This window comes from Parasteatoda tepidariorum, chromosome 1, assembly GCF_043381705.1.
Source record: "Parasteatoda tepidariorum isolate YZ-2023 chromosome 1, CAS_Ptep_4.0, whole genome shotgun sequence".
In the NCBI taxonomy this organism is placed as follows: Eukaryota; Metazoa; Arthropoda; class Arachnida; order Araneae; family Theridiidae; genus Parasteatoda; species Parasteatoda tepidariorum.
Genome location: NC_092204.1, coordinates 691291 through 719136, shown reverse-complemented (window position 1 = coordinate 719136; position 27846 = coordinate 691291). Strand labels below are relative to the sequence as shown.

At 29.9% G+C, this 27846-nt stretch overlaps 1 protein-coding gene across 4 annotated transcripts in view; it reads left to right on the top strand.

The window, feature by feature from the left end:
* The window catches only part of LOC107457188 (uncharacterized), a 70691-nt gene that overhangs the window by 32386 nt on the left and 10459 nt on the right, over positions 1-27846 (top strand). For 3 of the 4 annotated variants that reach the window (XM_071179856.1, XM_071179810.1, XM_043053624.2), the window contains 6 exons: positions 3461-3485; positions 6377-6451; positions 8731-8867; positions 14495-14648; positions 19147-19216; positions 25218-25448. In XM_071179856.1, the coding sequence (XP_071035957.1) occupies positions 3461-3485; positions 6377-6451; positions 8731-8867; positions 14495-14648; positions 19147-19216; positions 25218-25448 (692 nt within the window). The remainder of the gene's footprint in view (positions 1-3460; positions 3486-6376; positions 6452-8730; positions 8868-14494; positions 14649-19146; positions 19217-25217; positions 25449-27846) is intronic. The other variant, XM_043053625.2, reaches the window with a different exon arrangement.

Here is a 27846-nt window from a genome sequence, read left to right as displayed (position 1 = left end):
AATTTATTCTAATAGATGTCTATTTTTTTTTTTTCCGTGTGAAGCTTTTTTCTGTACGACCCATTCAAAAATGTTCTCTTAATGAAAATAACTTTCAGTGTTATTACTGTTAAATGTATGTTTCTATTAAATTCTAATTGAGATTTAATAATGAACAGTGATTTTTATGAATTTTTAAATTTGGATACAATTTTAAGCCCAAAATTTTACAATAGCGTTTTTGAACATATGGGAAAATATATATAAAGAAATTTACCAGTCATAAATGATTTTTATTTGTAGTGACAGTTTTTGAAAATATTTTCTTACTTTGCAATATTTTTGTGTTGATTTGTTAACATAATTTTTAATTTTCACAAATTTTGTCTAAATTTTCACAATAATATGTTTTCACAAAATTTCTTTAAAAAAAAAAACCTAGACCCTGTTTTTAATGTCTCGGTTCAGAGTTATTACTTTGTAAATGGATAAAAAACAAAAGCATTAATTGATTTAGTGCACAAAGATATTCTTTTTGCGCATTAATAGGCACGAGGTTCTTCCTTTGGATTTGCAATTTTTTTCTTGCTTATGTACTCTCAATACTCTTACAGTGTATAATACTCTTGACGTGAATATTTTACTATGAAAAACACTCTTCAAAATATTTAAAACTGAATCCATCAATTGATTGAAGTCAATTTGGATTTTTAAAATGTCTCGTTATACACTTTTTACTCTCCTAAACAGTTCAACCAAGATTATGCTCAATTAGCAGTAAGTTTGAAAAAGGAAAGGATAAAATACTCTTAACTTTATTTATACAGGGTATCTGCGCAACTGGAAAGTCATGAATTTTGGTCGTCGAAAAATCTAATTTTTTATATGGAATTTACCCTCCCTCCCAATTTCACAGTGTTTTGATGTTCCAAATATTTAAATTAGTGACAAAATCCCCACTCATAATCATATTCTATTAAAATAAAAAATTTTTTTATCCTGTTCTTTAAAAATTATGGTGTTCTTTCAAAAAAGGAAAGAACATCGATTTTAGAGCAAAATATCTTTTAAATTTCTGTGATTTCAGAGTTTTTTTATTTATTTATTTATGTTTTTATTTTATCAATTTAAAATTCTAGTTTAGGCTTTTTATATTACACTTACTTTAAAAAAGAAATAAAACAGCTTTAAATAACTACATATATCTGACAGTATTTAGTTATTTGCTTTTGTATTTTTTTCAGCTTTTTTATTGCTTTAACTCTTTCTTTACTCTGTTTTTAAGTTTAAAATCAATAAATATGAAGATGAAGGGTATGACAGTTTTGGTTATACCTATCTTTTCAACTAATGTTATTATAAAGCTTTTTAAAATTTATTGTTGTGTTTTTGTGGAGAAAATAGTAACTTCCGTAAGTCATGAAAAATTATTTGAATTATTCATGAAAAGTCATGGATTTGAAAGAATAAAATGTGCAGATACCCTGTATATAGCTACGTAAAATCATTCCAGAAACAGCCTGTTTTAGGCCAAGGTATCATTATGGTTAATGCTTCACAATTTTGTGACCTAGGGCCTCATTGTGGCAATGTGGTCAGCAATGCGCATAAGCCTTCTTTTCTAATCTGAAGCTAGTTGAAGCTTTTAGACAGTTTAGAGTCAAACAATATTAATAAAACATTATACTTTTAAAAACAAATATTCTCTTGTAGATTTAATTATTAATATGTTATTAGTTCTATGTTTATTTTACTTTTTAAATATTGTTCAGATAAAATTGTGACATAATTTAAGTGAAAGGGTTTTGGACAGGATGGTTTAAACCGTGGATTTATCCATTCTGTCCTAAACCTTGCCAACCCCGAATTTAACACTTGTTAGTAGAAAAACTCTTGTTTCTGGTGTCCAGTTTATATACAATCCTATCAATTTGTGTTTACATGCTTACAGAATGCCTTTTTCATTACTGTGTCTCACAATTCTGTTATTTAACTTCTATGTCAGAAGTGCATTGAATACACTTTTCTTGTTAATGATTTACATTTTTGTGTTACTTATCATCCACATTTTTCAGAATTATCAATGCTGAATCTTCATGTATGCTTCATTCAGTAGTTCCCATTTTTATTTTTTCCCCCCAACTATGCTGAAATAAGCTGAATTAAGGTTTTCTTTGAGATTAAAACTTCTATAAATGTTCAAAAAGGTTATTAGAGAAACATTTGCCTTTATTAATGAATTTAGTTATTTTGATTTGAATTGGAAATACCAATTTAATATTTTTAATAATTGTTTTTTTATTTTTATTTTTTTTATTGGTATATTTTAAAAAACTTGTGTGTGCAATTGAAATATTAGATAAACAAATAATGGATTATTGATCAGATCTTAATATAATTAACCATTTCAAAAATCATTACTGACTTTTAAAAAAACCCTCTTAGAACCACTTTAATTCTTGCATGAAGCCCTTTGTCTCACTGTTTGGGCTTTAATTCTTCTAATTTTTGTTTGATGAAGACCATTCATCGACCATTGCCACTTGTGCATCACAATAATAAGAAAAAATAGTTGTAAATAAACGTTTGTATCTTTTTTATACTCTAATAAATGTCATTTAAATTAATTATAAATATAAGTGAAGACAGTCCAAGATAGCAAAATAAGGTTTATTTTCACTAAGCAAAAACCTTTTAATGTAAACCTAAAAAAGTTTTTTATGCAGTTTGTGTGTAAACTTTCTAATCTTAAAATGAAATCTGTGACAATCTGCTCTATTCTACACACATTACCGTAATCCAAAACTTTGGAGAACTACTTTCTATATAAAAACCGTAAATCGAGGTCGACGTAGAGTTTTCAAGTGTGAAAAAAATCCTTGAATAAAGCTAGTCTCAAGATTTTCATCAAGATAACAATTTTCAACAAGATTTTCTCAAGATAACCTATATATTCTTAAATATAGGTTATTATAAGGTTTCTTGTCGCAACGTCTCGTATGCTCAACTAAAATTCACCTCATCACAAAATTCTAATCGACAATGTGATTCGATCCTATGGCCAGTTTGACATCAGCTAAAACGTCATTATGGACTTAAGTGACCATTTTACTTTAATGGCAATACTTTTTAAAAACGGTTTTAAGATAATTTTTAATCCTTTTAGGAGGAAAGGTTTGAGACTGCACTATTTTTGCTATATTGAAAAAAGGTTTTTAGTACTAACATTATTGTGACAATAAAAGGAAAATTCCGACACGAGGTTGCTGTGAGATGACGCGCTTTCTGGGAGGGAGTATTTTCACTCTCGTGCCATGTTTTTAAAAAATATTTTTGTTGCATGTTTTGTTTTGAATATGATTTTAAATAAATCCCTTTTCTGTTATGTATTTAAAATTATTGAGATTGAGTACTTTCAAATCATTCATTCTTTAAAGTGTTTTAAAAGTATATTAATTGTTCCTTTTCTTTTTTTTTTCAGCATACCAAGAAAGGTGATCATGGAGGTGAGGAATTGTTATATGCTTACTCTCGTATTTTGCCGCCAAGCTTACTGTGTTGCATAGACACTGCCTTTCTACAGATGTTTATGCAAAAAAAAAACGNAAAAAAAAAAAAAAAAAAAAAAAAAAAAAAAAAAAAAAAAAAAAAAAAAAAAAAAAAAAAAAAAGATTTTTTGTCTTTTTTTTTTTTAATGACTTTTTTCCTGAAGTAAGGAGTTCAGATAAGGACTGCAAACTTTTTCTGCTTTTTACATACCTGCCAAGTCTCCTGTTTTTTTAACAAAGACTCCTGTATTTTACGACTATCTCCTGTTTACCCGAATATTCTCCAATTTTTCCGTATTTGTTAAAAGAAATTTTGGAGAAAAAAAAATCATTTTGGCGATAAAATATCTGCTGATGGCAAAAATGCTTCTCTTATTCTTCAACAGATGGTGCTATTGCCAGTACTGCAGTATGTTAAGTGTGTTAATAGTTTAAGTAAGGCCGGGATAGCCTGTTGGGTAGGGCACTGGACCCATGTCCCAGAGCTCGTGGGTTCGTTCCCTGCCGGCCGAAGACTCTCCTTGTAGTAAATGGTGGCCAATGCACATTAAATCTGTCGAGTCGCAAAATCCTCAATGTTCCTGTAACAAATCAATACCTCTGGAGGTACCGATCCAGGAGTTTAGTTGTCTTCTGGATTGGGTTCAAAATGACAAGGCTACGGAGTTGAACATCAGTAGTCGCAAACCCAAAATTGGGTCGGCTGATGAACAATGGATATAAAATAAAATAGTTTAAGTAGAGCCCTTATGGCTCAGGGGATAGAGCGTACGTCTTTCAACGTGGTGAACCGAGTTTGGATCCCAAGGATGGCTGGTCAAAACGAATTCCGCATCTGGCTGTGATGACGTAAACTATCCTAAATGGTAGACGAATCACGGATTGTGTCAACCGTGGGAGGTTTTCGTGGCTTTCCTCTACATGTAACGCAAATGCGGGTTAGTTCCATCAAAAAGTCCACCATGAAGGCAAATTACTCCCAATACTTGATCTTACTACTCGACTTGATACATACTACTCGATCGGACTCACTCTGTTTAAAAAAGTTTCCTACATTAAAGATTTTACCTTGTTTTCTTGACGATAGAATCTTGAAAACTTTTGATCATGGAAATGATGGGTTTATCCACTGAACTTAAGTAAAATTTTTTTTTTTTTTGATTTAACAGATAGGGAATATCAAGTCATGAATGGTTAACATCATTGACTAGTTTCTTTTTTCTAAAGAAATTCGTAACCTTGACTCATGTTTGCAAGTTCAAGGGGAATTATACAGTCCCTGAAAAATTATGAGACAGACTGTAAGATTCTACGTAAAATCTTAATTATCAGTTGATACTATACAGCTTTACTGTTTTTATGAGACTGAAACCGGTTCGCACTTGTTTACACTCGTGTATCAATCTGCTAAGTAAGACGATATGTCATATAAATTCGACGAGTGGATAAATTGGACGATATATTATATAAATATAGATTATTTATTATATCAGNTCAGATTTCCTGCCATGTTTTAAAAAACTTTATTTGTGAAAACCTTTAGCGTGGCGGACATCTGGCCGCCTTAGGCGGCTAGTATATAATAATAATGAGATCAAATGATTCGACACACTGCAGTGTTTTAATAATGACATGTTTAGCGCGATTTTCTAGGCAATACTTTTATATTTAAACATACATGTAATGTGTTTTTATTCAGATTTTTTTATACTCTTCCTATTTGTGTTTATTTTTAACCCATTTCATTACAATGCTAACCAATTGATAGAGGAACATAAATAAGTGCAAACTGTGTAAAAACAATAAATCTGTATAGTATCACCTGATAATTAATATTTTACATAGAATCTTATAGTGCGTCTAATAATTTGACCAGGGGCTTTAAAGATTCCATGGTAATCACATGCAACGATAAACTTTCCAGTTATTTCTCCTGTGCTTCGCGCATCAAAGCAACCTAATTACTTGCTCAACAGTCACTTTACAAATTAATCGGTGCAATATGATGCCAACATTAACCATTGCCCAGTTTAACTGTTATTTGCTGCCCAAACTTTTATTTACAAAATGAGTAAATTTACTCTTGGTTGATGGTAAGAGTAATTTTGCCAGTTTATGTATAAGAGCGATGGTGGTTAAGAATTTGTGTATAAAGGGATTCACAATAAGGTAAACTTTTACTGACCCCTTCTTTTAATTCAGCTAAAGAAAGTGTATTGTGTATACCACTACAAAAATACAATTCCAATTCACTGATATAAAAGACAAATTAATTCTATTCTTTGTTGGGGTACTTTTTCATGGATGAAGGTTGACATTGTCGATAACTTCCCCACATTGGTGACCCTGATGTGATGTGAACATGCCTACCTTGGCAGAAGCACCCACTATGATTTGAACAAGCCTACTTCGATGGATGATCCACACACTGAACAGTTGATTTGCTATTTGTGACGGCGACATTGACCTCCTCACGCTGTTTCTTCTCAGTCTCCATCACATACAACGTACAACATATACACTAGACTACTAAAGACAACACAGGAGCGACCACGACCGTGATCTTAATACAGCTCTCCCGGCTTCTCACGAATCAACTAGTGGTATCCGTTCATCGAAATCTATCTCAGATATAATTCTGGTGGGGGAGTACTGTAGCATGTACCACTACAAAAAAATACAATGCCAATTCATTAGTATGTAAAACAATTAACTCAATTCTATGTTGGGGTACCTTTTCGTGGATGACGGTTGACATTGTCGATGACATATGCCCTACAAAATTTTATGTAATTCTGCTGTATAATGAAAATGTATATTTTTAATGTGTTGATTTTTTTTTTTTTTAGAAATGAAGTATGAAATACTTAAGGAAGATCCTCTTATATTACCAGAAATTAAAAAGTCATCAGAACCAATTATAGGTAAATACATGCTTTTCATGGTTATAACAAATTGAAGCATAAAAATTTTAATATTAGACATTTATAATTCAAACCTTAAAACATTAGACTGCATTATATAGGGTTTGGAATAGCTACTCCAAAGCAAAATCTAAAATGCCAGCTTTTTGCAAAAATTGCACCAAACTGTTGAAATGGCTAAAAGGAGATCCCAAAACTTTGTGGAATCTAGAGCGTCAAATGCTTAAATTTTAAAATTCTCCCAAAATAATACTGTTTTATAATATCTAATAAACCAAAATAATATCTGAATTAGAAAAAGAAACAAGTTAACGCTGCCGGAAAAAATGGAAAAACATTGTGGAATTAAGTACGTTAAGAGCTATTTTGGTATAAATTGTTGACGAATAGTCCTTACGCGAAACTGCAATTCTCTTCTTAATAACACCGTATCACTTAAAAATATCAAAATTTTTAAAAACATCTGGAATTGATAGTAAAATAAGATATAAAAACTATGTAGATTTACTATAGAATTGTCGCAAATCAAGTTTGTCAAACAGAAATATCTTAAATACTAAAGTCGAATGTTTTAATAATTTATTTAAATATCGAAATTCGGAAAACCGTGTGGAATTGGCCAAAAATCGTGCTTTTTCTAAAATGAGATTTTTGAAAAGGGAATATTGATTTTTGCCGTGTATTATGTAAAAGCGTGCTTTTCGCATTGTTCTATTCAACGCTTTCACAATTCATTCAATCACTATCTATTTTGGTGTACCGTTCGTCATTAGCGTATGAAAGCTCCAATCATTTTACATGTTTGATGAAATACTTGTGAGTCCGCGTGTGTTTCTACAAAGCTTGAGATTATTGTACTCTCATGTGTACACTGAGACCAGCCTGTACACTAGCATTTTTATTGAGTGGTACAATAAGACTTTAATTCCAAATGGGAAGAAATATCAAGAAAATTTGGGAAAAGCAAGAAAAGTATTAACTCATCTTGGACAATGCTCCGTCGCATCCAAATCATGATCTCTTAGATAGGGAGAATGAAATGTTTCGTGTTGTTTTCCTGCCACCTAATGTGACACCTTTGATTCAGCCGATGCATCAAAGTGTCATTGAAACCATAAAACGTCTTTATAGAAAGCAACTTTTAAGGAAGATTTTTCTCTCGGATGAAGAAAATGAGGGGGATTTTCGAAACTCAATCAGAGCTATTGATTTAAAAGATTGCTGCATGATGATAGCTGATGCCTGGAATTTAGTAAAAACATCGACACTTAGAAAATCTTGGAATAAGATTCTTAACAGAAAAACAAACAAAACTGAAGTTTCTGAGCCAGTAGAATTTCCGGATGAAAAGATGCCAGGTTATACAGCAGAAAAAAATCGAAGGTTGGTGTCGAGACACTGAAAATGACCCAGGATTTTAAATGATGGTGAAATTGTTATTGAAATTTTGAATGAAAATCGGAACTCCACCGACGAAGAGGAAGAAGTAGGCGACCAAGTTCAAGATAGTGGACCTTCTCATATGGAAGCATGCAATGCATTAGATATTGCAATGAATTGGCTGGAACGTCAAAATGATGTTGATTCAGTTCAGTTGATTTATTTAAAAAAAATAAGGGATATGGCTGCTCAAAAAAGAGTATCTTCTTTGAAACAAAAATCTTTGCTGGATTTCTTTGGCAATGAAAAATAAAGATAAATGTAGTAAAATCAGTAATTGACAAAAAATTTATAAAAAGCTGAAATATGACCCAAAAAAATTTAAAATGAAAAAAAAGTTTTACAAAAATTTAAAAATTAAAAAAAAACTTTTAAACACGCCAGAGCTATTTAAGATATTACTGCCAGTCTTAAGACTGGAAAAAGTGTGAAGGGAAGTTGGCGCATAAATAATAATCATCTAAACTAGATTTTAAGCAACTTTCCTATTATCCGAACTTCTCATTATCCGAACCACGTTTGGTCTCGAGCAGTTGGGATTATCGGCGCTCTACTGTACTTGATTTATGAGTTCCCTTGTCTTCTGGGTTGGGTTCAAAAATACAGGGCTATGGAGTTCAACATTAGTAGCCGTAAACCCTAAATTGGGTCGGCTGTTCAATGACGGTTTTTAAAAGAAATCTTTTTTTTAAAAAATGATATAATGCAAAAAAAAAGGAACGAAAGGACATTGTTATGGTTATTTATAATTATGTTAACTTTTATAATAAAAGAGGTATTTTGAATTTTTCTGTTTCATTTATTCTAGATCTTTATTTAAGTTTTGTGTTTAATTTCAGGGTTACAGCATTGTTGTGAAATTCGGCGTCTTGAAGGAAAACCTATCTACAATTGCTTTCTTTGTTCTGCCAATGTCCCGAATGGACAGTTTTTAATTGAACATGTCATTGGTTTGAAGCACAGAATGGCATATCTTGTAAGTAAAGGACAACATCTCTTTATTTTCATATCCATCTTTTATTGGAAATTCTCTCCTATATATCTAATTGTTTTTTTTTTCTCGAACGTTTATTTATTTAAGTATTAAACATTTAAATTGCCCAAAAAGGCTTCCGTAAGTGATGCAATCAAAAATCCCCGATTGGTAATGACGCCACGTGTGCTGAATGGAAACATGTCACCTCCATCCGCTTTTTTAGTTTTGATTTCACTTATATCGTATGAACATCCTTTGTATACTATTAGTAAAAATTTTGTGAATTAAAGTTATGGCTTTGGGAGAGTGTGCAAAATGGAAAAAACATTTTTAAAACTTCAAACTGTTTATTTATTAATAAATTAGCTAAAGAAATTATTGTTCAGCTTTTCACAGCGAATCAACATTTCTCCTCTGCTAAAATTGATGGTGTTAAGATTCATAGAAGGTATTATTTTATTCCACTTATATTTAAGTTAAAATAATGCTCCATTGCAGCCTATTTACTTAATTAAAATCAGTTACAGTTTGGATAGAAATAGTATACATTTAGATATAGGGTGGAGGATTTTAACAGGGTGTCCTCCCACCTGGAATAATCAGGAAATTTTTTTATACTGGGAAAATCAGGGAAATTTGGATTAAAGTCAAAGATTTTTAAAGAAAAGCTAGATCTTTTTTTCTGAATTTAAATTATTTTACTATTTGTTATACCCCCTTGTTTTAAATGGAAATTCATCACCAAAGAATTTAAATAATATCAACTTTGCTTGCTTTAAAATTTGCTCCATTATAACCCATAAAGCTAGAATGTCGCATGAAATTCTCCCATGATTGTTAAATAAATGGAGAAATCTTTGAAAACTAAGGGACTGTGCAGTTTAGGAAAGGCAAAGATTGTGGTGGGGGTGGAAGAATTGGTTAGGATATTTGTTTCTCTTTATAAAAGTAGATTTTTTAAAAAATCTTTTAGTCCATGGGCTGAATCCATTTATCATTAAAGTTTGTTCCGTGCTTTGTTAGTATTTTTTTTTTTTGGGACAAAACTTTAAAATGTTTTAATAACGTTATAAAATTCTAAACATTAGTTCATTGAAGGCTCCCATGGGTCAGGGAAAACCTGGAATTGTCAAGGAATTTTTTTTCAACTCTAAAAAACAGGGAAAATTGCAATTTTTTGCAAAAAATCTGTATAACTCCTACATTATACTAGCAAAATAACCAGTCATAAAATTGTCAATAACAGTAATCAGTTATTGAGATTAGAGCTCAATAGTCTCAATAGGCATCTATTGCAAAATTCCACTTTTTAATGCAATTTTTCAGGGTGGCCACTCACCTGGAATTATCAGGGAATTTTTTTATACTTGAAAAAACCTGGAAAAGTCATGGAAATTTGGATAAAAAGCTGGAAAAATCAGGGAATTTAAAAGAAAAACTGAAAATTTTCTCTTAATTTAAATTATTTTACCATACATTATATCCACTTTTATTTAGACTGAAATTTATCCTCAAACAGTTGAAATATCATCAACTTAGCAATATTTTGCTTGCATTAAAATTCTCACCATTATTTTCTTGCTAAATTAGAATGCCACTTGAAATTCTCCTATAGTTGTTAAATGAATGGAGAAACCTCTGGACTCTTTAGATTATAAGACTATGTAATTAAGGAAAGTGATAGAGGTGGAAGAAGGGGTTAGGATATTTGCTTATGTTTATAAAAGTATTTATTTTTTTTAATCTTCTAGACCGTGCGTTGAATTTATTTATTGTTCAAGTTTCTTCCAATGCTTTGAGGGTATTTTTTCGTTAAGAAAATTATTAAAAATCTTGTATCATTTTTAACTTTTTGAAATTATCCAAAAAATAATTGGTTATAGTTTAATAATAGATTTTATCTTGCTCTCTTTTTCTAAAAGCTTTTGTGTTCTCATCCAATGAATTATTTTTCTCAAAGCCAAATAATAATTCATTTTTTTGAATAACATAATGAATACGTGACATAATAATTGAACCTAACATAATTAACAGCAAAATCGTTGCATTGATGCTAATTTACTGGATTTCATTTTAACCTTCTGAAATATATTTTATTTTAACCTTCTGAAATATATTTTATTTTAAGTACGGCTCTTTTACAAACTAACTAGATGTTAACATTTAATTTCACTGTTTTGTTGGTAAATATTTGATTTTTGATTCAAAATTCGTATTGTGTATTAATCACTGTGTCATAAATTTGTAAATGCTTCTTACCTTCCAGAGATGATATTTCTGAAACTGTTTCTCCTTTTACACTAAAAAGCTCAGCAAGAATAAGGGAGGGGGGTATGGGAAACATGTTAAATGATGTATTGTCTTAGAGTATAAGAAAATTTATATGTATTTATTAGAAAGATGGAAAACAATTATTATTTTTTTTTTTTTGAAAAATAGTGTTTTGAACTTAACATTTATTCTAGAATTCATATAAAATTTTATATTCATACATTTGGCACATCTTTAATGCTACAATCGGGAATAATGGTTATCTATCACTAACTTAAATTTATATCCAATTCAAAAAATTTACGTCTGACACTAAAGAAAAAAGATTCAAATTTTTTATTCAAATGTCAACTTCAAAATTCTGTCAAGTTTACATTTAAATTACAAACAAATTCACACAGTTTAGACAATTTGTAAATGAGTAATAATTTTTGGCTTTCTTGCGATTTACATCCAACACCAACATTTTAATCCATTTAACTCGAACTTATAATCAGTTTTTGTCAAACAAATTGTTTTTTGATAGGTTATGATTAGGACTGGGCTATAAATCGATATATCGCGACATATCGATTTAACGCCTATATCGGCAAACCGATACACCGACTTTCATTCCAAGCGATGCATCAGAAATCTGATTTAAGCCGTCGAGTGAAGAAGACGATATAACGATATAGCGATACACGCAAGGACTTTCTCTTACGTTCCGATGCCAACTCGCGCTGTGGAAGACGATATTGTTTCGTTATGTTGAGACGGCCTTGACTGATGAGCGGTAGAATCAGAATCACTTTTGAGACCTTATATCGTTATATCACATGTTCGTTTTCGCAACTTCGCGATTTGAAATCGTTTCTTGTAGATTATCTTCAATGGGATTAACTTCGTGATCGCCGTCGTAACCTTGTTCTGAACGCAATCTATTNTTTTATATTCATACATTTGGCACATCTTTAATGCTACAATCGGGAATAATGGTTATCTATCACTAACTTAAATTTATATCCAATTCAAAAAATTTACGTCTGACACTAAAGAAAAAAGATTCAAATTTTTTATTCAAATGTCAACTTCAAAATTCTGTCAAGTTTACATTTAAATTACAAACAAATTCACACAGTTTAGACAATTTGTAAATGAGTAATAATTTTTGGCTTTCTTGCGATTTACATCCGACACCAACATTTTAATCCATTTAACTCGAACTTATAATCAGTTTTTATCAAACAAATTGTTTTTTGATAGGTTATGATGTACTAAATATTTCATATAAAAATTTGATGATTATAAACCTATGTTTTATAAAATAGTTTTTTTAAGAAATTTATGTTCGTTTTTTAGGTCCAACATCATGAAATTGCCCAGTTGTAAAAACAAAACAAAGAAAATAACTCATCTAAGTTGAGAAACCATGTGGTTAGATTGGAATTCTTTAAATATTCTAATTTCAAATATGAAAAAAAAACAAAGCAAAAAAGAATAAAATTTAAAAAATTTTACCTAGTTTTTTTTATTTTTTAATAGAATATGCAACAAGAAATTTGACAGTTTCTGAATATCTCATAAAAAATAGTGCTAATTCAAAACAAACAACGCTATTCAAATACTTGATTTTAGATATTAATGTAAAGAAAATTATATCAATGAATTTTATCAAGAGCACTCTTTGGATAGAATGGCTCTGAATGTAATAAATATAATTATAAATGTAAATAAATATACAAATTTATCGACGTATAATCGCCTGGAATTTTTTTCTTTTGCTAAATGAAAATATATTAAACAGTACTTTTCCGGGGCTTTTTTTCTGTATTTGCTATTTGGTACATTTTGTTCAAAAACTACTTAACACTTTAAAAAAAAAATTCATTAAATTATTTTCTGCGAACTAAACATATTGTTTCCTCCATATCTAATCAAGTTGATATATTAAAAAAATAACATTTTAAATAAAATACCTTATAATATTGAAACTTTTCTTGTACCCACCTACACTTTAAAAGAAAGAAAAAAGAAGAAAACACACACACACACACTGACCTGGAAATTTTAAGATTTTTACTGGAGAACCTGGAAAAATCAAGGAAATTTGTAACCTGATTTCAGTGGCCACCCTGTTTTCTATGTTTCTATTCACATTCTATTATATGTTTTTGCTCACAAAATCTAATATTTGACTTAACAAATAAAAAAATTTAAAAGTTAATTGCATGTTATAGATAAAATATGGTGGAAAAGTCATGGAATATTTTTTCTGAAATTGAGTGGGAATCCTGTTGATTATAATTTAATAATAGATTTTTATTGCACTCCTTTTCTGAAAGCTTTTGTACTCCAATGAAATCGGTAAATTATTTTTCTCAGCAAGGCCGGCCAATCACTAATTTTCTTATAATTGCTAACAGCAATGTTTGTCGACAAATTGTTACAATTGTTGCATTGATGCTAATTTTCTCTATTTCATTTGAACCTTTTCATTTTAATATAACTCTTATAAATAACAATTATATTTAAAATAGAGATTATTTTACAAAACAATTATAAATTAATATTTTATTTTACTGTTTTGTTGGTAAATATTCGATTATTGATTCAAAATTCCAATTCTGTAGTAATGACAATGTTAAAAGTTCGTAAATGTTGCTTACATTCCATAGGTAATAACTGATTCTCCTTTTACTTTAAAAGAGCCTGCAAAAACTAGAGAATGTATGGGAAACAAGTTAAATGATATATAAACATAAAATATAAGAATTTTATTTCTTTATTAGGAAGAAGGAAAACAAAACCTTTATTTTTTTGTTCTGCACTGTACAGGTACAAATTTGTCGCTGGATAATTCTACAGTAAGGTTAGCCAGATGATCAACATTTTAAACCTAATATTTTTAAGCAAAGAATCATTTTCAAGGTAAAAAATTGAAGATTTAGAAATAATGACTTTTAACTTATAAATATCAGTTTTCAATATGCTGTTAGAGGAAAGGCTATATCATTTGAGATTTTTAACCATGTTAAATAATTGTTTGAATAATTCTTTAATCATTTGAACAATAGACGTTTAGAAACAATTAACAAAAAGTTCCTTTTTTTATTTTGTATAATTTTCTTTAGAAACCTTAATTAACTTGTTAATATGGAATTTCGGTGAAATATTCAAACAATAATCTTTGTATGTTTTCTTTGTTTAAGTAGTAGTAGTAGTCTGTTACAAAGTGGCAGTTATTTATAAAATGTTACCTATGGTTTGGAATTGACTATTCAAAAATTTTTTAGAGAAGTGAAATTACTCTCCATAAATATTTCTTCAAATGACCCTCTATTTATGTTAGATTTTAATTGCAAAATATTTTGTAGAAAGAACACGATCCAGTGAAGCATGATCTGATTGATAAGACTAATCTTAAAAAAGGAATGATTGAACCTGTTGTGGCAGAATGCATTCGATTGCATCAAGATAAACACGGAACTGGGACTATGCAAGTCAAACTAGATCTGTCAAAACCATCAGGTAAATGTCTCACAAATATTGTATAAATATTCAGTAGCTTACTTGTCAGTGAAATGTTAAGAGCATTAAGAGGTTACATGATATTATTTGAATTATTTTGTTTTGTGTTGTTCTTAATCTTTATTGAGAAACAGGTATTTCATAGAATCTCTTTTTGTTATCCCCTTTCGTCGTATGATTTTTATTCCACTTGTAAATTACGTAAACTTCTAAAGTGTTGAGAATGTTTTCTGTAAAACTGAAAAATTTGACATTTCAAGCTCTTGTGAAGTCAAATTATATCATTTATGTCACTATCAAATTATGTCAATACTATAATTATTGAATTTAGGGAAAACTGAAAATTGATCCTTTATCTAAATTATACAAGGTCTGGCTATTAATTTCCAGGACTCATGGAATAACTCAGAAGAAAAAAAAGTTAAACACATAGCTATTTAATATTACTCGAAGTAATCCCCATCAGCCGTAATGCACGTCTGTGCTCGGCTGTACAAATTTCGGAAAGAAGTTTTAAAGTCCTCTTTTGGAATGCTCTTTATTAGTGACGTTACAGTTTTCGGGAAGGCTTCGACATCCTGAAATCTTGTTACCTTCAGTGAATTTTTCTGCTTAAGAAACAGGAAAAAGTGTGTGCTAGGTCTAGCGGGTATGGTGGATGCTGCGACTCAACGACACCATGCTGAGCTGAGAATCGTTTCACAGCAAACGCAATGTGTGGACGCAAACTTTTTCAATTTCTTCCGGCTTGCGTAGGAACTGTGTGCGAATCATCCTCCACGCTTTAGCGTTCGAAAGCATTTAAACCATCCAAAAGTTCTTGAGCAAGATAATGCTTCCTTGCCGTAAACTTGTTTTAACAATTTTTAGGTTTCTGTCTTGAACAATTTGAAGCAAAATTTTATGTTAATTCTTTGCTCCATTTCACTACGACAACAGGAATTTAAGAGCTCCGTTTTAATGCGCCTTTACACGAGAACTACTCGCTTCAGAATGGCGCCGATTGCACTGCACATGTGCTAGAAAACACCCTTCAATATGCAATCATTAGCGCCATCTTCCGGCTTTTCTTTCTCCTACAGTTACGTCAGTCCTGGAAATTAATAGCCGGACCTTGTATATATACAGTCTCTAGCCAAATTATTAGATGTGCAATAAGATTCTATGTAAAATCTTATTGTGCGTCTCAATTATCAAGGATAAATTATCAAGGGATACTATACACAGGGTGCGTAGCGTTTGTAAAAAGTACTTAAAGGTGCTTTTTTGGGGATTTCGTTTTTAAAAGCTTTTAAAGGTGCTTTTTTCAGCTGGCGTTTTTAAAAAGTGCTTTTTTTCCGAAATTTTTTTCTGCCTTCAGTGATATCTGGTGGATCCTATGCATTTCACGAAAAATGGGGAGTTTGCTACGTAATCATTCATGCGGACTCATATCGTACCCACGTTATGTCTTGTGCATGCGCGCACACTTTAAACCGAAACCCGAGTGCTCCAATTCGGATAGAGAATCCTTATGAAATGTTTTTCTTTTTAATTTATTTTAATTTTGCTCTTGTTTATTTTATTTTACTTCTAACACTTTTTTTGACGTAGGGGGTAAGGGTACTTTTGTTCTGAGTTCAGGGTCAAGTTGAATTCACTCGGTGATGTGGGAAAGTACTGATTGTTTCGATTTACGCTCGTTTCTTTTTGGGTTTTTTTTAACGCTAAAACTGTTTATAAAAAGTTTTTCTTTTTCAGTAATATCATTGATTGAATATGAATTTTTTGAGTGCTTAAAAATTTTTGTAAAGTTCTTGAAAAGTTTTTAAAAAGTGCTTATTTTTGATTCAAAGATTTGGCTACGCACCCTGTATACAGCTTTATTGTTTTTGTGCAACTAAAACCGGTTTGCACTTGTTTGTGTATCAATTGGTTAAATTAGATGATATATTATTTAAATATAGAATATCTATTGTAAGGTATTATATTAGTATATTATAATAATTAGAGAAAAATTATTGGAAGCACTGTAGTGTTTCAATAATGACAAGTTTTACACAAGCTTATATGCAATAGTTTTATATTTAAACATAAATGCAATGGGCTTTTATTCGGGAGATTTTGTATATAATTCCTGTTTGTATTTATTTTTAACGTATTGCATGTTAACCAATTGATACAAGAATATAAACAAGTGTAAACCGGTTTCAGTCACATAGAAACAATAAAGCTGTACAGTATCACCTAATAATTAAGATTTTACATAGAATCTTATAGTGTGTCTAATAATTTTCTAGGGACTGTATAGAGGTAACAATGGAATTGTTACCTCTATAGGAATATAGAGATTAGGAATATAGAGGTAACAATGGAAGTACTTGGAATTGTACTTGCTTGTTAACTTGGTGTGCAATCAACAATTTAAAAATGATTTTTCCCCATAAACAGACAACAAATCTATGGGGGAAAAATCCTAATTTAGAATATTAGTTGTGGGATACGCTACAAATTAAATCAAACTTACAGTTGGTGAAATGCTTGAATTCTTTGATACTTTCTGGGATAATTTTTTTTTTCCTTCCTGACTTGTAACTTCTTTTAAGTTTTTTGAAACTAAATAATTGAAGTATACTAGTTTTTTTAAGTAGGAAAAAAATCATTGGTTTCATGATTGTTGTGTGAGATTATACAAAATTGAAAAGGAAGACATCATCAAATTACTGCCAAAAGCTGCTAGAATTGCCCATCAAATTTTCATAAATTGTCATTTATAAAAACGAAGCTAGAAATGAAAGATAAGTTTAAAAAGAAAGTTTATGTTACTTTTTTTAAAAAAAAATTTTCATTTCTTATTGAAAGTTATGTTTTTCTTTTAATATTCAAACTACTACTCTGGTTCTTATTCCAAATGTCATAATTTAATGTTGCATGGAATGAAAAAGATTCTTGTACTTTTATTGTTTGGCCAAATCTTATCTTAACTATATATAATGCAACAAGAAATTNTGAAATGGAACTATTTTGTGCTATTTTTATATTTTGATAGTTGCTTTTTCTAAATTTGAGAATTCTTTATTTCTTAGATTTATCTTTTTTATTTTATTCCACTATAAATATTTAATATGCTGAGTAGCTGAATAACTGTTTTGTATTTTGAAGCTTTAGCTCATAATTATTTCATTAGCTTTAGCTCATAATTAATTATTTTTTTAATTATTTTATTTTTTATGAAATTGTTTTTTTTTCTTCTTACACTTTTACCGTAACTTTTAAAATATTATAAATTCTATTTCAAGTTATGAATTAAAATTATATTAGATTTTATATTGAGTAAGTTAGTATAAACTATCATTTTAAATACATGATTTACAAATAATGAAATTTGACAACAAAAAAAAACCTTACAACTCTTATTTTTTTTGTAGTTGGGATTTATTAACATGATCTTAAATATTATTTGCAAATGCCAGGTGCTTAGCAATTAAGCCATTAGCCTTCTAGCCACCCAGTGTTTTTGTTTAAATGTTGAAAAAAAGAATTGTAATGTCAATGAAAATACGAATCATAATTAAACTAAGAGAAGAATCATAAATGAGATAAAATCTTCACTTCATTAAAATGAAAAAGAAGTCAATCTGTTTAATAAAACAATTAAGGAAATTATTATTAAGTGGAAATAAATTATTTAAAAAACACATGCTCATATTGTATCTTTTCTGTATCTACATGTCATACTGTATCTTTATCAAACATTTTTAAGAATTATGAGTTATACTAGGGGTGCCCAACCTGCGGCCCACCGACTGTTGATATGAGGTTCGCGGGAACTTCTGAATGCAATAAAAAAAAATTCTTTTAATTTGGTTTTTGTTAAAACTTTATAAATTTTCTTAAATTAAAATATTTAATTCAAATTTATATTACTCTAAAATGTGTATGTTTTAGGCACTTTCATTCTGTAAGCTTCATTTTGGTTAGAATTTATATCCCCCCCCCAATATTTATGTATATATATTAAAAAAATTATTATTGTAAAAAATTGAAAAAGTTTTTTTTTTGAAAAGTATGTTTTTTTTAGTTTTAATTAAAATCAAATAATTTTCTGAAAATATACTAAGTTTTCTGATAAAAATATTAAGGGATTTAATATTTTTTATGTGAACATTAATGTTTATATAAAAATTATCATATTTGTCGCTATCATGTGTGCGGCCCTTCGTTAATCTACCTGCTGTGCAATAGGCCCTTCACCACAAAAGGTTGTGCAACCCTAAGTTATAGCTAAAGCCTTTTCTATCAAAAAAAAAAAAAAACTACCAAATGCATCCAGTAAATTTTATTGTAATATAAAAAGCAAATCTTTTGAAAAGAAGTGAATGTTTTAAAATTTTTTATTTAAAAAAAGAAATAGCAATTATTTGTTTGAATTTTAAAAAAATAACAGATTTTTGAAAGTTTCTGTTTTGTTGATACTTAACTAAGAAAATTTTTAATTTTTTTCCTCTTCCTTTTTTAGTGTCTTCAAGTCAAAGTTATAAAAAACCTTATCAGGATATTATTGATAATAATGTGAAAAGGGGTGATAGGTATGTATAAGAGCATTATAATTTATTTAATTGATTTTTAAATCTGAGTTAATTACTGACTTTGTTGAAATATTTCTAATGCAGGGAAAGTTATGGTTTAAAATAGGGGTCCCCAACTTACTGCCTGCAAGCCAGGGTTCTTGATTTAAAAAAAAAAAAAAAATTCAAAAAATGGGATTTTTTTAAAATTTAAATACACTGTAAAAACTTTGATTTATGATGTAAAAAAAAAAACTTCATAAATGTTTTATCAAAATTAAATTCTTATTAAATCTGTATTATGGCAATATTTTAGAAGCTCTAACTACCTAAAGCAATATTTCATTATAATACATAGCTTTGAATGCATAGCTACCATTTTGAAACAAATGCATGATGGAAATTTAAAGACTAGATGAAATAGAGAATTTAAGGAATATTTTAACTATTAAAACAAAGTTTCAATTACCAAACCATAATTTTAATTTGAAATTGTTATTTCTTTTTTTTTTCTCTTGATTTTTAAAATGACAAAATAAATGTAACAGATTGTGTTTATAAATGTAGTCATTCATCAAAATATAAACAAATATTTAATCTTTATTTTTATATTAAAATATTCATTTTTAATCCTATATCAAAATAGACAAGCTAAAAATTTTAAAACTAAGAAAATAAAATATTAAAAGTATAAATAATTTAGAACACTGTTTTTAAACTTTTTAAATCAATATATATATTAAAAAAATCAGTTGATTTAAATCAATGATTCTTTTTAAAAAAATCATTTGTTTTAAATCGTGATTTAAATCAAGCTGATTTAAATCAACAAACCCTGCTGCAAAGCACACTAACTGTTGATATGCAGCCAATGGGAGCTTTTGAAAACACGTAAAAAGTTATTATTTATTTGAAAAATTAAAAAATGTTGCCGGAAATTTTGAATCGGACATTTGAGTTATCTCTTTTTGACGAGCTCAATTTGCACAAACTCTTTTGCTAATCTATGTTGTTTCTCGACCAATTTTTTAGTGGTTATTGCTATAGAGTTTCACATGTTTTTTTTTTCTTAAAAAGAAAAAAAAGCAATATTTTTATTACAATGCGCAAATTCCTGTAATCCTTTTAGACCCGCTTTATTTTTACCAATTTCATCATAAATTCATATGACTTTTCGATAGTTTTTTTGGCAGTCGAAACTACCAATTTTTGCATGATTATTAAAATACATTTAATACGATTTAATTGCATTTAATGCGATGTTCCAAGTCGTGAGTTGTGGATCGCTCATTTAATTAATATCTTTTTGACATGATTTATTTGTTATGATTTCATCGTAAATTTCAAGTTATTTTTCGGCAGTCACTTTGTTTTGCGAATCATGATTTTTTTTATACGATACTGCTATGGATCTTAAACTTGAATAACTTTTTTACGTGCTTTGCCATGCCATGAAAAATAAATTGCTTACTCTGAAAACTTACTTAGACAGCCAAGGCCTACAAGGGGTGCTGACAAAGAAGAAGAAGACTCAGAAAGGAGCACTTTCTTGGAGGAAGCGTTCCATAAAATAGAGATTTTTTTCCCCAAGAACAGAAGGAACATTTTATTTCCCATTGAAATAAAATTTTTAAGCAAGTGGGGTGGTTGTTATTGGGAGCGCTGTGATCTCTTTCCTCCCCCATTGTGGCTGGACCTTAGAGAAGGTTCAGAGGAAACAAAAGTGATGTTGAACCATAAAATAAAATTTCTTTATTTATAATTTTTTTTCTTAAAAAGCTAAGATTCAAAGTAAAATTTATATCAATTTTTTTATTTTTTTTTTATTTGATACAATGCAAAATTAATATCACTTTCTTTTTTTAATTTATTTCAACAGAAAGTAATCAGGTTGAAGGACGTAGCGGAACTTCCCGGTATCCTGGTGGGCCATTCTGTCCATCCGCGTTCCTAATTTTATTAATATTGTACATCGAAATAGAATAAAGTTGTACATATAAATTGTGCTAATTTGAATTCCGTTATTGTGTTTTTGAATATTGACAGCTAGTTTGACATCTTATATGGTTAGATATAAAGAGCCTGCTTTGAATTCTTCTCTTTAAAAGAGATGCCTGATTAGTGATCTCTTGAGAAACTCTGAATGGAAGGTTGATGTCTCTCTGATTCGAAATCTAAGTTTGCAACTTTTTATTTTTCAAAGTTTTTACTTTTTTGAGATTGTCCTGACTAGACTTTTCTTGATCATTTTTTTCCCCTGGCCTGCTTAATTTGTGAGGAAGAGGGGTTGTTGTAGTCTTCTTTATTGTTGTAAGACAGTGGCATAGTTTTTGGAAGGGTTTGGGGGACAAAGCCCCTCCTGAAATTATACACTACTCGATTAATGAGCCATTCGGTTAGGTGAGTAAGATGTAAACATAAAAAGTTTTTGTTATTCATTTTTTTCGTCATTCAAACCTTTAATCCATACATATATATATATCTTTATATATAAGAAGAGAGTGGAATGATAACACATAGCCAATCACAGAAGACTTCTGGTTAGTAACGCACAAAACAGCCAATCAAAATAGAGAACGCATATATGTGAAAAGGTAATAATTTTTAATAATGCTGTCAAAAAATACAAAATACAAACTGACCTCAAATAAAACTCAGAGGACTTCGAATCAAATAATTAAGAAAACTCTACTATTACGTTTATAAAAAGGAAGATTTATTAACTCAACAACAAAATTATAACATCGCCATTCCAAAAACAAACAAAAAAACACACTTATTACGTAAAGCTATAAAAAGACCGAACGATTATTTATGCAAACGATTATGTATGATTATTATGAACTAAACTTTATGCAAACGATTGTTTATGATTAGATAAGAGTGTCATTAACGCAATATTATCCAGTGTTAATTAATAATTTTGAGTGGCGATGCAAAAAGATAGTTGTTCTAAAGTTTTATAATAAAATGTTTGTTTTGATAGAACGCAGTTATTTATTTTAGAATTCCAATATATTTTAATAGCTTTGATAAATCGGGTAGAGTTATTGGAAGCACGAATCAACACTCTCTCAAAAAACTATTTACATTCCAAATTATCAAAATATATTGAACAGAGTTTACTTTAAAATACTTATATCTTTTATAAAAAATTGATCACTGTAAATATCTTAGGCGATATCAACAGCGGCATAGAGCTGAACATGATTTAGCTGCACAAAATTTAACTGGAAAATAGTCATAGTGCTATCAAAACGCGGCGGCGGAATGCGCGGCGAAGAAACATTTAAAGGTCAAGACATTTAAATGAAACGAATTCCTTGGTGTACTTACGAATACTTCTGATTGAAACTAAAATATTTTGTCAGTTGACAGTATTGAAGTTAATTGAGTACTTACTTGCAATGGTATTTGCTTTTGAAATATTACTTAGAATCAACTTATTAATACAGTACAGAACCCGTTATCCGGAAATCAGAAAACCGGAACGAAATTCGATAACTTTTCCGCCATTTAAAAAAAAAAAAAAAATTTTTTTTCCTCATAAGATTTTAGGATTTTTCTTTCTTTTTTGAAAGATGTTTACCTTACCATAATTTTGGAAATAATCATTAGTGTATTACTTCATCGTTTTTTCTTCTTTTTAAGATTATTTCCAAAATGTTTTTTTTAGTTGGGTTTAACAATAAAAAAAACGGCTTTTTGTAGCGATTCAGATAACTGGAAAAATCAGTAATCCAGAGTAGCGATGGTCCTCATCGTTCCGGATAATCGGTTCCGTACTGTATTACATGTTTTAATTTGTTTGTAATTTTTTTAAAGTTTTTTTTCATCAGGTTTTAATTGTTTTTTGTTTGAAATTTAAATTACTGGGGGGGGGAAGAGATAAAACACATATAGGGAACGTTCGGCATCCTATAGGATCAACAATGATTTGAGTTAGGCTCTACCACGCGTGCTTCAGATACGGAGATTAATCTCCGGCTAATGCCCTATAGTAATGTGTTAAATAATATTGCTTCCTCGCTTTATATAAGTTTATAATATTGTTTGTATTGAAATTGCTTTATATAAGTTTATAATGTTGATAATAAGTTCCTCTGACATTTTACAATCCTATCATATTCTCTCTATGTGATGTTGGTGCAGAAAAATTGCCAGCTAATCTCCTGGAAGACAACTTTCGTTATTCGCGAAGTTTGTTCGCAAAGCGAACGAAAATGTAATTGCGTAGCAATTATCAGGGGTTAGCGAGCAGCAGTGATCAAGGGGCGGAGCCCTATAGTATATATATACAGTGAAACCTCCTGTTATGGACGCTCCTGCAAAACGGACGCCTCTCAATACGGACATATTTTTAATTCCCCGGTAATCTTCTATGAATAAACCATTATGTACATTCTCCGCAAAGCGGACACTTCCGTAACCAGACGCGGACAGTCATTTTGGCCCTGAAACATTATTTTCTGTCTCTTCAAACCAGACACTACTTTTTCTAAATTTGAAAAAAAAAATCTCTGCTTTAAATTGCAAGGGGGAAAATACAACTTTTTGCCATTTTTAAAACTGTTTTATTTTTTGCCTTATCTATAACTAAAAATATAGTTAAGCTATTTCACTACTAAAGAATCAATCTTTCGCCTTTCACCCTGCCTTATCCTTGTAGAGAAAGAAGAGAAAAGGATACCGCTCTCCTGAAATAATTCGGACAGCAGCATATTTTGATCTTTTCATCTGGACCACACAGGTTATGAGACCCCTCGAGTTGAAATGACATCTTCAATGCTCTCAATGCTTCTTCCCCTTTTAAAATTTCTTTAATTTTCTCATTAGTTTGAAGACTGTATTTAACACAGTAAAAAAGAGAACAGAAATATAGTCTTTGATGTGTTCATATAAATGGCACACTTATTCAGACACTTGATAGCTGATCAATTGTGAATAATCAACTTCCATAGGTCCTCATGTGAATGACTGTGAATCATGGGAGGTTTACTTTCAAGAAGGTATTAATCATGTTCCCTATCAATTCATAGGTTTTTGTAAGGGGATTTGAACCTAATTATTGAAACTGACTAAGGACTGAAAGCTCCTATTCGGTATCATATGTCTGACTTGAGTATCTATGTCTAGTAGGAAAATTATATTCATTTATCTGTAGCTACATCTAGAATTATGTATTTATATCAAACTTCTTTATATATTCTATTTTATCTTTCTTAAAGTTTAAATAAATATCCTTGTAGATAGATATTGTAAACTATTTAATTATTTCTACTTCTTTGAAAATATTCTAAAAACAATTAGCTGTGTTAAACTTCATTATTAGGGTACCCTTCCCGTAAGTGGACAACTCTCCTAAACAGAAAATGTTTTCAGTCCCTAGAATGGAGGTTTTACTGTGTATATATCTATATAATTATTATTTTTTTCAAATTTCTCAAGAAATGCTTGGAGGTATATTTTGTAATTTTAAAAGTATTTAGTTTATGCGATTTTTCATTCTTTGCAATAAAGTTTAAAGCTTTCAGTGGTTTGAGAGACTGACAATGAATTACGGAAGAAAACAAATATTGTTGAACACCTAATGTCAGAATATATATACATACAAACCTGTACGGCTATTGAGAAAAAAACTTCTTAGTAGTAGCAACATTATAGCAGTTTGACTTATTAAATTTTCAATTTAAAGTTTAGAAAAACATTTTTAACTATGACAGATCAACAATTAAAAATTATGTAAATATGATCTATTTGTTAACTTACTTAGCTCATAAATGTTTAATTAGTGTTTAATTATTAAAAACAAATTTCGAACATTACTTGTTCATTTACTATCACTTTGTAAAATCAGTGACCGTACAAGTTGGCAGATATAAGTATGTGTGTGTCAGAAGGCATAAGCCCTTCCAAACGTACAGTAAAACTATGCCACTGTTGTAAAATGGTCCGCATCAAAATATTTGAATTTCGAGAAACAATATTCTTGATAATTAATGTCTACTTTTTTCTTCCTTAGGCGAACTAATTATGTGGGTGATAGGGATGAGGACTATAGGCACCTTGATCACAAACAGCAAGAATTTCAGAGAGGTGGTCACTTTTCAGACGACCCTTACGACGAAAGATACTTGTATTCTTCGGACAACGTGAGAGATCGTCGCTGTTATGGTGGCGGCGAATCTCCCAGGGAAAGAAGATCCCCCATTCGATTTGATTATAGCCATCATGAAACAACCCAACAACCAAGGTACAAAAAATATCACTTATATGAAACAGATTTTCACAACCCAGGGGTGACCGTGTTCCGGGGGTTGCCCGGAATTCCGCATTTTTCATACGACCCTTCCTGGTCTAAATATTAGGAGCAAGGCGTATGACGTTTCTCTGATTATTGCAGAATTCCGTGTTTCTCAAGACTGTCGGCTTTCGGAATTTCGCTGAGCAAAAACGTATCATTCGATGAAATTTTCACAGATTTCATCTATCTAAAATTCACATTTTAAAGTTTTCGCTAATTCGCACTGGGAAGAGAAATGAACTGTTGCATGGGAACATATTTCTTTTTATCTGTAACAACGATTGTTTATTTGCTTCAATTTTTAGTCTATAAACTTTTTTTCTAACACAGATCTGTTTTTTTTTTTTTTTTTTAAACAAATAGTAAATGTGTGCTCTTCTAAGAGAAATTTCGGTACATAATTGAAATATTTATTTTTTTCAGTGTGACGCAAAAACGAATGATAATTATCATTATTTCCTTATATAATGACCTGTGAAAATCTTTGTATGAATAAAAGAGAAGTCAGAGGTCTGACTTTAATTTTTTAGTTTATTTTGCTTGAAAGCAGTTCGATATTTGTATATTGTTCCCAAAAATGTCCTAAATTAACAATTTTATTTTGTCTTGATTTTTTTTCCTGCTATGAAGCCTGTAGTGTATCTACCACTACAAAAATATGATTCCAATTCACTAGTATGTAAGTCATGCAGGGTGCGTAGCGTTTGTAAAAAGTACTTAAAGGTGCTTTTTTGGAGATTTCGTTTTTAAAAGCTTTTAAAGGTGCATTTTTCATCTGGCGTTTTTAAAAAGTGCTTTTATCCCGAATATTTTTTTTCCCCTTCAGTGATATCTGGTGGATCCCATGCATTTCATGAAAAATGGGGAGTTTGCTACGTAATCATTCACGCGGACTTCATGTCGTACCCACTTTATGACTTGCACATGCACGCACTTGAAACCGAAACCCGAGTGCTCCAATTCGGATGGAGAATATCAGATCCTTATGAAATGTTTTTTTTTTTTAATTTTAATTTTATTATTGTTTATTTTATTTTACTTCTAGCACTTTTTTGACGTAGGGGGTACGGGTACTTTTGTTCTGAGTTCAGGGTCAAGTTGAATTCACTCGATGATGTGGATTGTTTCGATTTACGTCTGTTTCTTTCTTCTTTTTTTTTTAGCGCTAAAACTGTTTATGAAAAGTTTTTGCTTTTCAATGATATCGCTGATTGAATATGAATTTTTTGAGTGCTTGAAAATTTTTGTAAAGTGCTCGAAAAGTTTTTAAAAAGTGCTTATTTTTGATTCAAAGATTTGGCTACGCGCCCTGGAGGTGTTTCAATCTTTTATTGCTGCGAATGTTTTTTTTAATCATTATATTGTTTGTACATTATCATTACAACTCGCAAAATTTAATTCGTGAATTTATTTGCCACGCAACGATACCACTTTTTTTAATCGACTTTTTCAGTTCTGATAAATTCACGTGATTTTTTTAATTCCCACATTTTAATTCGATATTATTAAGAAACGAGGAATTCGACTCACATATTTGAGTAATTACTTTTTGACGGAGTCGATTTGTGCTAAATCCTGTGCGCAGTGTTTCGTTCCAGTTAATGCTGTTGATTTTTTTAAAATCTCGATGTTATAAATTCACGTACCTGAGTATTTAGTATTTGGCGAGATAATTTTTTCAATAAATTATTCTGCATTTATTACTACAAATTTTCGCAATTGTTTTAGTATATTGGTATTTTTGATTGTATTATTATCACTCTTGGAAACGTACATTTAAAGAACCCTTTATTGACGCATCCGATTCGTGCGATTTCGTTGTCCATACAATTAGTTTTATTATTAAACTTGTTTCGATTATTGCCGTGGATTTCAGAGTTTGTTATTTTTTTATACGATGACGATTTACAAGTGTAAAAAATGAATATGTAACATTTTTTTATTTATATATATTCTTTTCTGTATGCATAAAAATGAGAGTAGCCATTTATCTTCTTTGTATAAAAAGTAAATACGAACTATAATACGAAAAAAAAAATTCAGATAATTTTTTCTTCCAGCAATCACATGTCTGAACAGTGTTTGGTATATGTATATATATACATCTTTTTTTTCTTCTTTAATTTCTGGGTTTGGCACAAATTTCCATTTTTCCATTCTTCATCAATTCTAGAACGCCAATGTCTGAAGTTTTCGGGACGGTTAGTTTGAATTTCTGTATGATTGCTGTCAAAAATAAGAAAACCTGCGCCATTGTAAAGCTTTCTCCTATGCAATTCCTCTTACCTGGAATAAAAAAAATACAGCCAAACAATGTTGACCTATACTTAGATAAATTGCAGGGTGA